General features: G+C 38.7%; 1 protein-coding gene across 1 annotated transcript in view; it reads left to right on the top strand.

The window, feature by feature from the left end:
- The window catches only part of SAMD3 (sterile alpha motif domain containing 3), a 56,847-nt gene that overhangs the window by 16,711 nt on the left and 26,755 nt on the right, over positions 1-13,381 (top strand). The window contains exons 4-6 of the mRNA XM_063098063.1: positions 3,825-4,010; positions 4,265-4,349; positions 10,568-10,735. Coding sequence (XP_062954133.1) covers positions 3,825-4,010; positions 4,265-4,349; positions 10,568-10,735 — 439 coding nt within the window. The remainder of the gene's footprint in view (positions 1-3,824; positions 4,011-4,264; positions 4,350-10,567; positions 10,736-13,381) is intronic.

Below are 13,381 nucleotides of genomic sequence, written 5' to 3'. Positions count from 1 at the left end.
GAGTTACTTTTTCACATTAGTTCTCAGTACTCTTTCAGTACCTGAAATGGTATTTGAAATTCATTAACAGAACTGGGAATAGTCTCTAGAAATGCTGGATTCTTTGATATTTGGGCTGCCAATGGCTCATACATGAAGTACAAATGTCAGATCACATGAGCCCAGGGACAGCTCAACTGCCTCTGTAGACTCCAGTCACAGGGGTAAAGACAGACAGACAACCAGTGAGTGGTCCTTCAGAAGAAATTTAGTCAAATAGCAACAGTGTATGTGGTAGTCCAGGAGTTCTTCAAATCAGGGCAAAATTTACTGTGTGATAAGGATAAACGTAGTAGGCTAGCAATAGCAAAATATCCATGAGATGTGTTTCTTTGCCGCCTCTGTATGGCCTCTGTTCTTCTAGTTTGTCTTCTCTCTGGAGACAGTTACCTAAGGGTATGCATCCTGGACATCCACTTCATCATCCTCACGGGGCTATCCAGCCCTTGCAAGAGCCTCTCTGTGTGAATCTGAGAGGCTGGCAAATCACAGAGGTATTACTTCTGAGTAGCATTGTTGACAGCTTTCTTAACCTGTTCAGACCTCATGATAGCCAGCACTGAGTGGTGTTACTTGCCATGGTCACTCAATCAGACCAGGGGTCATGGACCCAGACCTTGAGTTGCTTTTTCTTCTTGGGCATGGTTACCATTTCAAGAAAGACTGGCCTACTTTACTGGGACACTGGGCTATGTCATGTGTCAAAGAGAAGCCCAGGAAGCCATCGGCCAGCTCTCCCAGCTCTCCACTGACTGACATGATGAGATCAGTGTTTATGTAAAATTGGATAGTAGATCAAAGGGGAGAAAGTTTTATGGCTGTACAGGGGAATAAATAGTGAAAACCTGAAATTTAAAAAATGAGCTACTTCTCTATTTTTTCAGTCTCTTCTTGTTTTTCAGATTTGATCATTTCTATTAATGTCTTCAAATTCACTGACTCTTTTCTCTTTAATCTCCATTCTTCTGTTAATCCTGTCTAGTACATATTTTTTTATTTCAAGTTTTCTGTTTTTCTTTTCTAAATTTCTATTTGGATCTGTTTAATAATTTCTTTTTCTCTGCTGTAATTTTGTATATTAATTGGGTGGACTCATATGAAAAACTCTGCCTCTTGGGTATCAGCTTAAATTTCCATTTTGTTCTTTTATCTTTAGCTGGACTGTGCATATGTGTTGTTCACAATCATCCAGAAATTTGAACAGTTTATATACAGAATTTGGAGTTTCTCCTCATTAGCTCTTTCTTTTCTGGGATTTTCCTCTCCTTTTCACAGATGATCCTGCCAACTATCAAATGTGTTGGCTTAACTGTATTATAAGGTTTTTTTAAATTATAAATATAAACTCTACATGTAAACTGAGTGTTTAGTAAGCAGTAGATTCTGATTCAGTTAGACTGGGGCCAGTTTTAGGCATTAACATGTTTTAAAAGCTTTCCAGTGGATGTTACTGTACACCGAGGATTAAGATCCCTTGGTTTCAAGATTGGTCATTTTGTTGTGCTGATTTTGTTGAAGAGCCCTGGCTCTGAGGTGAAAACAGAAATATTGGTGTCCTCTGAGTTTGAGAGTGTTTTCTGCTCCCTGTCCTTACTTTAGGCTGACTTCTACTGGTGCTCTGTCCAACTCTAGCTTATTAGATACATTATGAATAATCTTAACCGCACAGTAAAGTTTTTTTGATCCAAGGCAAATATAATTTCGCAGATGGGGAACAGTTGTGCCTGCAGTTGTCTGCTTCCAAATTAAAATGTATTTTTAATTTTTGATGAGTCACTTTTCTTGTGTAATACTTCTTTGACTTGTATTACTTGGTATAGCTTGGATTCTAGTCACTTCCAAAATACTTGGTTATATTGTTTTAATGTAAAGAAAAAGAAAATTTGATGCTTCTGATTTTGCCTAATAACTCTATTTGGAGCAAGATAGAGCATCTGGCTTTGATAGACTCTGTATGTGTCTAGCTACATTCTGGGTGTTTGATAGAAATAATACCATGCTAACCTGACATTGAAGAGAGAAGACATATTTTAAAAATATCTAGAACAGGAATGCAAATTTTGTGCCAAACCCTATTTTATAACATTGGAATATTGAAGTTATCTGTTGGTGTGGTACTAAGTTAAGAGATAGCAACCTCAAAAGCCTAAAAGGAGCGTGCAGCTAACTTATCTACTTGGAACTCACTGGGGAAAAGGAGATATGTGCTAAAATACTATGAAACCAAGCTTAATACCCACCCAATTACATCACTTTTTAAAAACCCTGGAAAGGCACAAAACACAGCCAACAAAACTTGCCATTACTTTATAACCCTTGGTCTCAATAGATAAAGGTGAGATTATCTGGTCATGGGAGAAAGAAGCAAGGTAATAGAATATGGAAGGAAATGGCGATTGTAGAAGAGTAACTGACGTTTTGTAGACCCCCAATAAATACTGGTTGAATGAATAAATGAAATGAGAGAGAAAACATACTGGAAAATACTTTGGGCTAAAGCAGAGATTTGTATCTAGAAAATGCCTGTTGCTATATTGAATTAAGTATTATACTATCAATATATTTATTTTAGCCAGGACATATTTTCACCACTGATACAGTAACTGCCAAAGAGAGAAAAAAGAAAAGGGAGTTTATCAAAAAAAGAGATGAGAGTGCTTTCTTCTGTTTCCTTTATTCCCTGTATTCCATTATAGTCCATGCATTCCTATAAGGAATGACCTAAAATGCTAAACGAAGCCTGGCCTTTTAAAACTCATCTGAATTTTGTTTGGACCACTAAGAATTCCATGGTTGTCAGGAAATTAACTTATTTTGGCTAATTTAGGAACTTTTTCTGTTATTTCTATTGGCTTGCCTCTATTCCTTCATTTCCATCCCAATCAACCCTATCAGTGAAATGGATTGAAAGCTACCTAGTGCCTTTGATTAACTGTTGCTTGGAAATTTTACTACAGATTCTTCTTTTTACAATTCAATGATCAGTCACTAACCTTAAGGTTTTAAAGTGCATCTTATACTTAATTTTGTAAACAGCCTTATTGATGTATAATTTACATAACATAAAATTCACCCATTTAAAGTGTACAGCTCAGTTAATTTTATCAAATGTATGTAGTTGTGCAATTATTGTGGCAATCCACTTTGGCTACCCACAGCCCTAGGCGACCACTGATCTGCTTTCTGTAGCTACAGTTTATGTCTTTTACAGGAACTTCACCTGAATGGAATCAGAATATCTGATACTTATTTTTTAATTTAGAAACTAATTTTACCTTATTAAAATAGCCAAAGGCCAACTAAATTAGGCATATCTCATATATCACTGTAAACAGCAGCAGAATAAATTAATTAGAAAGAGTTTTCCTAATAAGGTACTAAGACATAACCTCATTGTACACCTCATTTGCTTTTGTGAATTGCAACTTATTTTCTTTTTGTTAGATATCTTATTCAGTTTTGAGCTATGCAATATATGTTACCTCTTCAAGATGTATTGATTAATATTCTTTCCAACTTCAGGCTTTATTTTAAAGTTTATATTATTATGACATTTTTTTCCAAAACTACAAGTTTTGATGTGAGTTCAAAGGGAAGAAAACAGAGGCACCTAATGAGGCTTCAAACATTTTTGGATAGATGAGTGGATGGAAGACAGCTTGATGACTTCCATATATTTAGACCCTGCGAAAAATGTTATATCATAAGTTCTCAGGGTGTAGAGAATTGATACGTTGCATGTATTTGGAATAGAATTTCACTCTTTGTGTGTTCTTATTTCACAGAAAAAATATGAAACATATTCTAGCAAGGAATAAAGCCTTACAATGGACCAAGTCCTATGTTTTACCAGAGTTTCCCTATGATGTCAAATGCATGTTAGCAGAGCAGAAGTGTCCTGATCACAGTATGAGGATAAAGATCATTGAGTTTCTCCAGGCTGACATGACTAAGTATCTGGAAGGTTCACTGTGAGTAATAACAGGGCAGACTTGCTGTTTTGGGAGAGGGTCTATTTTCAGAGTAGAGTAGAATTCATTTGGAATCAACTTGCTTCAGATTTTGTATGACATATTGGTGATATGTTCAACAACGCCCAAAACTTAAATGTATATTTTGTTATATAGAAAGAGTTGAAGAAAAGCAAGTGTAATGTAGACTCATCTTAAAGAAAAGAATGTGGATTGCGTGAAGTGAAATATGTCCTCTTCGTTGCGGTGAACAGGTATCCCACCACCCAGCAGTACAACGATGTGGTCAACTCCCTGTTGCAGGCCCACCCTTTCCTGGACGAGGATGGCTGTGGCTTTGTAAGTGATCGCAGGGCACCAGCTTGTTAATCTCAGCCCATCTGAAAATAGGAGCCATGTGTTGTCCAGTAATTTTTTGCTTTACTCCCTTTCCTTAACCTCTCTCTCTCTCTCTCTCTCTCTCACACACACTCGCTCTCTCCGTGTCTATCTATCCAGGTTTGTCTGTTTCTCTTTGTCTATTTCTCTCTTTATCTCTGCTTGGTCTCTCCATGATTTTTTGTTTCCTTGGTTCTGTCTCTGTCTTTTTGCCTCTTTCCGTCAGTCCCTCCTTCTTTGTTTGCTTTGTGCTCTCTCTCCTCTCTCTCTCTCTGTCTCTCCTCTGTGATAGCTTCTCTGTCCCTCTTTGCCCTGCATTCCTTTGTCTTCTTTATCTCTCTCTGTCATGGTGTTTCTGTCCCTCTCTCAAAGCTGTTTGGAAGTTCATATGTAACACTGAGTCTCTAGGGAGGTCTTTAGGAGATGTCATACATAATAAGAGCTGGATGTGACTGCAGCTTCATCAGAGCTGTCACCAGCAAGTGTTTCTTGCCTTCTGATTAGACCTGGTGGAGAAGTTTGAGGTCTCAGCTATCCTGGCCCTCTCACATCTCTGCTGTCCTCATCAAAACAGATCCTAATGGCCGGTGCGCTCACTGGCTGAGCGTGGTGCAGACAACACCGTGCCAAGGGTTGCGATCCCCTTACTGGTCAAAACAAACAAACAAACAAACAAAAAAACCAGATCCTAAGCTGTTCCAAACTCTGGCTACACATTAAGATCCCCAGAGATTCTGATTTGATTGATTTGAAGATGGGGCCCTGGCATTAGCATTTTTTAAAATTCCCAAAATGATTCTAATGTACAGCCAGGGTTGAGAACTGCTACTTTCAGGGTTCCAGTACAAACTTTGCTTTTGGACCTACCTACCTCCTGGGTTTAAAAGACGAGGGTCTTCATTGCACAACAATGTGAATATACTTGACACTATTGAATGTACACCTAAAAATAATTAAGATGGTAATAAAAAATTGAGTGCTTAGGACACTGGAACTATATGATTTAAGGAACAGTTATTGGGAACTGTAACTATGTGTACATAAAGACATACTTGTACTGTCTTATTTTTTGTATCTCTATATGCCATATGCATACACTGGTAGTCATACCATCTAAATCAGATAGATGTCATTTTGTCCCTCACCATCTCAGATATCTATGAGAAAATATTTTTGCTGTGCTTTCTTGAAGAAGTAGGATTTAATCAATTAGTTCCAATTTGAACAACAAAGGATAAATGCCAATGTCTGTGAATGTAGAAACATTGAAGGCCTCTGTTTCCTTCCTTCCTTTTTTTCTTCCTTCCTTCTCTCCTTCCTGCCTTTTGTATTTTCATAAAAAGATTTATTATATATGGATAGAATCACAGAATTTTCTGAATGGGAGAGGACCTTAACGATTCTTTTTTTAACACTCAGACTCAGGAAAGATGTTGTATCCTGTGTCTGGAAGTATTAACTATTGAAGCCAAGACTAGAATTCAGGTATCTTTGCTTCTAGGAAGACATCCTTTCTAAAACATGCTGCTACATATAGAGCGTGCTACAAAATAAACCAAATCTGCTCTAAAACAACACAAAACAAAGCAATAAAAACAACAACAAACAAACCTGGGGTTCCAACATTGACAACCATGTCAGTGTGGCTGACAAAACCGATTCTCAGAATTTCTTCTACACTCAGGATATGATGTCTGCCAACTAATTTGTTTTGTCATGTATAGAACTAGTTGTGTTTTTAAGACAATAATTTATATTTACTGTTTGAATAAGTTATACATTCACATAGCTCAAAATTCAAAAGCTACCAAAGGGTATAAATTAGAACAGTCTCCCTCCCACCCCTGTCCTCCAGCCATGTAATATTCCTCCCCAGAAGTAACCAATGTTATTAAAAAGATTTCTTCCAGGTAATCCTTGCATATGTTTAAGCAAGTACATATCTATTTAATTACATCTGACCCTCAGTTTCATGGTTCTCAAAGTGAGACACATACAAAGAAATAATGTTGACTTTGCTCTTGTGTGCGTTTTACCCACGTCTCTTTCCAGCAGCATTAACTAAAGAGACATGCAGAATTGCAGCAGGTTATGGCCCATGTTTGCACACGCAGAGTGGAAGGGGAAACTCTTGTGCATGGATAGGTGTTTACCCAAATTCTCTCTGCAAGCATGTCTGTGTTCCTAAATTTCTGAAAACATCAGTTTGTGTATATGTGTATATGTGACTGTATATGTGTGTGTGAAAGAAAGAGTTAAAGAGTGAGCACACTTGGTTATTTTCAGTATTCATTTTATTTTCAACTTTTTATTTTGAAAAATTTCAAATCTGCACAAAATTGAAATAATGCTAAGGTGATACCCATAAAACCTTCACCTAGATCAAGATTTCTCCATCACTGTACTATGTACATCTGAGGCTGGATAATTCTTTGCAATGGGGGCTGTCCTGTCCATGGTAGGACATTTGGCAGCATCGCTGGCTCCCACTTCACCCCAATTGTAACAACCAGACATCTCCTGAGAGGAGGAGGGGGCAACATCACTTTGCTGGTTGAGAATCACTGATCTAGATTCCCCAGGTATTAATATTTTGCCATATTTTTCTTCTCTCACATTACTTCACTTGTTTTGGCAGAGCATTTGAAAGCAAGTTGCAGATGTCATCCCTAAATAACCTCAGTATGTATTTCATAAGGATAGGACAATCTCCTATACTTGTATAAACACAGTACCATTTTAATACCTAATAACAATGATTGCATTGTTTAACATTGATTGCATAATATAATATACAATCCATATTCCCATTTTTCCCATTATTCAAAAATTTTTGCTGTAAAATTTAATCAGGGATTGTACATTGCATTTGGTTGTTATTTGCTTTTTGGACAGGTCTAGTCCAGTTGCCGTATGAGATGGTCCACATTCTGCGTTTGTTCAAATGATTCCTAATGATTACATTTGGGCTTAAAATTCTGGGCACAGATCCGCTGGTGATGCCATGGACTGTGTCATATGTCACAACAGGAGGCCCCTAATTCCAGGGCTACTTTTTATTTCGGAGTGATTGGAAGACAGCTGTATCCATGTGAAACTTTCTACATCCCTCTAGCAAGACACGTATGGAGAAGGGGGATAATTACTCCATAACACAATATTTTCTACTGAGATTGTCCACAGGAGGCATCTTTGTAAGGAAGTCACAGTGTCAGGCATATATAGCAGATGCTCAGTAAATACTCATTGACTGAATGTTCATGTGGGAGATTGTATTTGATTTGTCCTTGTTCAGTTCCTATCAAACAATTAGTAAGGAGAGATGGGAGAGGCTAGGAAGAAGAAATTGGCAATTTAAAAATATCTTTGCAGTTGATTGCTATAATACCTCCCACCAGGGTTAGCAGGTTTAGAGGCCCTTCAGAGCTGTAGGAAACATGAGGAAAGAATGTATTTGCACCCAGTTCATATTTCAGTGCTGGGAAAAATAGAAGCCATCCTTTATTTCTGTGCTGTTGTAAAACAGTGAAGGCAGAGTCCTGGCCTGCAAGCCTGTGGGTGGTGACGAAACATCTCTGACTCATACATACCATCCCCCAACCCTCAACCCGCAGGCCTCCTCCAGGGCTGTCAAAGGGTTTTATGAATAGCACTTTAGTTTACAAATATCTTCCACGAGTCTCCCAAAAACCCAGTGCAATTGACAGGACAGATCTTATTGTTCCAGTTTACAGGTGAAGAACTAAGGCCACTGGGGGTTACTTGTTGAATGTTACTTGGCTAATACTCAAGTTAGTATGTATTAGATCCTGAGTCTTCCAAGCTTAGGCCACAGTGCTGTCTCAAGGACTGGGAATACTCTTATTGGGAATTATAAGCCATGTAACCAGGAATGGCGAAATCTAAGTGCCAAATACTTGACTAATGTTATCTCAGTGGCATTCCCATTTGCCTGTGAGGAAATAGAGTTCAGAAAACATGCCCAAAGCCAAGTAAGGTGACTTACCACCCTCTCTAGTGGCTGGCACTGGGAAGGAAATATGGGCTTGTTTGACTGCCAAGGGTCTTTTCTTTCTCCACACCCACTATGGGCTCTATTCGAGCACATGGCACTGCAAGGAAGTTGAGTGTCTGAGAAGCAGCCTGAGGCTCAGGCTTCAAGAAGTGATGGGCCACTGCTCATGTAGCAAGTTACTTACCAAGCAAGGCCAAGACTCAGAGTCTTGCTTCTGGTGTGTTGCATCAACACCTGGATCCCTGTGCGTTGTAGAGGACTGACACAAGGCAACAGACATTTAGAGTTTTCCAATATGTGATGATCACCTGCGTTTGGTGAGCAAAGCAGACACTGTTTTTATGTGCCTATAGCCTAGAGGAAGGAAAGAAAGGAAGGAGAAAGGGAGAGAAAGAAAAGTAAGGAAATGAAGGGAAGAGGAAAAAAGAAAAAGCATCTCATAGATGAGGGTAAATGACCAGTGTGATAAGTGCATACAAGGAAAGGGGAGAGGTGATAACCAGGGGAAATGAGCTATTGGGGAGGTTACCAGGGGCTTCCATGAAGCAGCGATGCTGAGGTGGGATCTGGAGGCAAAGCAGGAGTTAACTAGATACCAGCTGGTGGGGGATGAGAGGGGTTGAGCTTTCCAGGCCGAAACAAAAGGCGCAGGAGTGGAAGGGAGTGTTGGCGTGTTGAGGATGAAGCCCAGATGTGCTCCCCAGGTGTGCTCCTCAGCTGTTGTCCATGTCTATGGTCTCCCAAACACTCCACATGCCGGACAGATTCTTCCAGATTTCAAATCTGACCTCCACTCTCCTGACTCAACATGGCGTAGGAGTACTTCCTAACCTGGCTCTGCAGCCAAATTATATATAAAGCTTTAAAAAGTACAGACATTTGGGCTACTCTCAGACCTAGGAGCCAGCGTGGACTAGTTTTATCAGCATCACCTGGGAACTTGTAAGAAATGCAGATTCTCAGCCCTTCCCCTGACCTATGAATCAGAGACTCTGAGGCTGGGACCCAGCAACCTTGCTCTAACGAGTCCTCCAGGGACTGCGATTCAGGCTAAAGTTTGAGACACATTACTTTAGAGGAGGGACCAAAGGCAAAGTCCCCTGTGAGATTCTGTGCAGCCTTCAACAGAGAGGGGTTTGAGAAGATCCGGTTCAGGATTACCGTGAAGCGTCTTCACAGGGTCACCATGGCCCTTCAGGGTTGAACTGGCTTTTCTCTCCCACCTTATTTTCTACCCCATCTTCTATCATTCCTGCATCTTGAGCTCTGTGCTCCAGCCAGGTGCAGCTTTTGGCAGTTCTCCAAATGGCACTGTCTCTCCCTGTCCTCCATTGCACATGCTGCTTCATACACCTGGAACTTTCATCCTTCCACCCACCCACCCAGCATTCCCTGGTGCTATCTCCACTTCCCTTAAATAGTTAACCCTCTGCATTCCCCAGTGCTATCTCCATTTCCCTTAAATAGATAACCTAAGACCTGGGCCTTGGCTCAGGTGTACCTCCTACAGGAAAGCTTCTGTGATCTCCTAACACAATGTAAGATAATGCTGTCTCTTCCTCTATTATAACATTTTTCACTCTATTTTGAAATGACTCATGCCTCTGCTAGACTGAAAGCCAGATCTGCCTGTGCCCTCCTGCCTCCCAGGGCAAAAGCTGGTCTTTGTGTTTGAAATAGTAGATGCTTCACAAATATTTGAGGAGTGAATGCCAATAGTTTTCACCAAAGTGAATTTAACTGGATGACAATTTTTTTTTAAAGAAAATGCATCAATCCGTACATACATAAGCCAGTGTTACTTCTTTTGTAGAACCCACTAGAAAAGTGAATGTGTTGTGCAGACAGCAGAGTGTAGTGAAAAGTATTCACTTTTGGGAATTAAAAAATCTAGGTTCAAGAGCCAGTATGTTTACTCAATAACTATATAATGTTGGGAGAATATTTTCATTTGTCTGTTTTCTTAAATATAATTCAGGGATTATGATTTTTATAGCAATGTCGCAAGATGTTGTGAGGATAAATGGAAGAAAAAATGTTATTTCCATTACTGTGATGTGAAAGTAATTTCAAGCTCAGGGTGATAGACAAATATCTTATTGTTTATATAGGATTGTTCCAATCTCCTTGAAGTTTAACTGGCCTATTTTATTATTTTATGCAGTTTTTATGGAAACGAGCCCTCAAAGATCGCTTTAAATATGTTCGAAGACCCATAGAAGATGATGAACAAGTGATGAGAAATAAGTGTAAATTTGGACACCGAAGAGGCCAGACAAGGAAATCTCTTGCTGACATAAGATGCGGTGAAATTAAAATTGTCCAGATAAAAGTAAGATTGAATCTCAAAACGTTCTGACAACTTGATTGATCGATTGATTGACAGTAAATAATAGCATTTGAAATCATTAAAACCAAAAAAGATGGCTTTTTAAAATTTAAGGTGTGGTTAGGAGCCAAGAAAAATCTGTGCTTTGCATGGCTGATAACATGAATGATATTTCCAAAAGAGGGCTTCCAAAAACAATTTGAGGCGAGAGAGTTACTGAACATCTCATGTTTATTTTTTCACAACCTTCAAAGAACCTGGAAATACCCTTAATATCTGGATCCTTGAATAATTTCTCTTCTTCTCATCCTAAAATGCATCTCAGGTTCTTCATGCTCTTGTTGCTACAGAAAGCTTTAATACTCACATTGCAGGGGGTAGGTAGCCTCCAGTGTCAGGGAAGAAGTAATCTCATGCGTATGTACAAAAGTCCACACTGGCCTTGTCCTACCTGCTGGTCCAGGAGGCTTCCCACCCCAACCCAGAAATGGCTGAGGGGGCTTCAGGCTAGGGAGGCCAGGCAGGCCAGGGAAGATTCCTCCCTCAGTAATGCAGAGGCCAGATGGCTCCTAATTATCTGAGATCCTATAAATATTCTTTAACTACCTCACAGCCCCAGAGACCTTTAGAAACAAAAATTTCCCCTGCTAATAAGATAGATTGAACTCTACTAATAAAGTAGATTGAAAGGATGGATGTGCAAACTACCAATAATAGAAGCTAAATCTCATGTCCTTCCAATTCTATTTCCACCTTAATCCAACATGAATATGTAAATCTTAATTCTTCACCACAAACATGTTTACATTAGGGAATATTTTCTTTTTTATCTGCTGTATCTATTTGCTGTTAATAGAGCAAACTTTTGTTCACCTCAATTTGATTAGTACTAGTTTTAAGCTCCAGGGAACAGGAATATTTTTATCATATTTTGTAAGCCATTCATCCCAGCATCATGTTTAATGCAAAATTTTGGATGAAGGTGTATAGTTTAAATATGTTATTATAGTTTTCAATGAGATTTTCAAGTGATAGGTCAGTTTAGATAATACAATTCTACATCTGCTCTTTGACAAAAAGATAAGGTGCCCTAAATCTAGTGATGTAACTTTTTAGAAACTTTGTAAAATTCCAATTATAAACTAAAATTGTGATAGAGATAGAATTATATTTATTTTAAAATAACTTTTGTATTCTTAAATGTCACTTTGTGAAAGAACATAATTGCATTATGCATAAAATGATTTTCTAAAAAAAATCATTTTTCAGTACACTAAAAATGAAGTTCCTTTATAAATGAATTAAAATATTACAATTCAGTTTTCTCTGTTTTTCTATAGTGCATGTCCCACCAAAATTCATTGGAATTGATGAATGGTAAAATTGGACACTAAGTAATTGTCCCCAGCACTAGAACTCAAGGGTAAGCCCATGGGATCAAAGGTCACAAGGCTAATCAAAGCTCCTCTCTTTTGTCAACGCATCATCTTTGAACCAGTTTGTACACTCACACTTTCTGTTTCTTTCCAAAACACCTTAACTCTTCATGGACCTACACCCTTCGTGGCTCTTTCCAGACAGTCCCCCAGACATGCTTGAATCATAAGATGAATCCTGCTAAGGCCCACTTGCGGGCCTTTGCTACAAAAATAACAGGTAATTGAATGTTCCAGGGTTAGGAATTCAGTTGCAATAGAATTTAATTTGATCTTCCTGCCATCTAGGGCTAAAAAAGAGATTACAGAGTGGTCATTGTTCACATCTGAAAGACAACATTTTCACTGGCAAACAAATCTAATTGGTAAGAATTTACTATTCTCCCTCTTACAAATGGAGCTGCAAATAGCTGATTCTTTAAAGACAGTAGCTTCATGATCTTGTGTTCTGTAAAGCCAAAAGCTTTAAAGTATGGGGAAAACATTTATACTACAATATTACAGAAACAACGTGTTTCTGTATTTTGTACTCTCCATGGTGATTAAGCAAATGTAAAAACACTAAGAAGAGTAGGGTGTGGGGAGACTCCCATACATTGAATTTATCTCATGGAATTTTATCCTTCAGACTGATTGCCTAAATTATTTCCAATCTCCATATTAAACTTCTTCTGATAGCTCTTTTTCAATGTCTTTAAGATTGCTGAATATTAAAGATGTTTGGGTTAAGACATGCTTAAGTAACTCACATCTTTTAAAATTTCTTGACTGAACACAATATTTCCATAATATGGAAAAAAATTATTTTCTGTGCTGCTGAGATGTAAAGCGTTGATGCAGCCAAGAAGCAGAAGTCTGGCCATGTACTCAAAGGCCTGGAAGTGGATGTGGCTAAACTGGAAGATCTTGGGAAGAGATGAGGGAGGGGAGGAGATTTTCATTTGTTTTGTTCTGTTTTGTTTCTATTGTTTTTCTTTTGGCAGTTGGATAGAATTTACCAAAAAATTAAAAATAAATGTCTCCATGAAAGAGGGTGGGTTTCTTAGTACTGTCACTTGGGCTTCTGCAAACAACCCAAACTGCTACAGAACTTGTACGGGTCTGAGCAGAGGCCACAGATCTTTTATCCCTAACCCTCTGCCTACCACAGTCTCATGACAGTTTAGCTCTGTTTAAACTATGGTATCTTTAGCTACAAAACTTGAAGCATCAG

Source organism: Cynocephalus volans, chromosome 5 (genome assembly GCF_027409185.1).
Source record: "Cynocephalus volans isolate mCynVol1 chromosome 5, mCynVol1.pri, whole genome shotgun sequence".
NCBI classification, from domain to species: Eukaryota; Metazoa; Chordata; class Mammalia; order Dermoptera; family Cynocephalidae; genus Cynocephalus; species Cynocephalus volans.
This window is presented reverse-complemented; position numbering and strand designations above follow the sequence as displayed.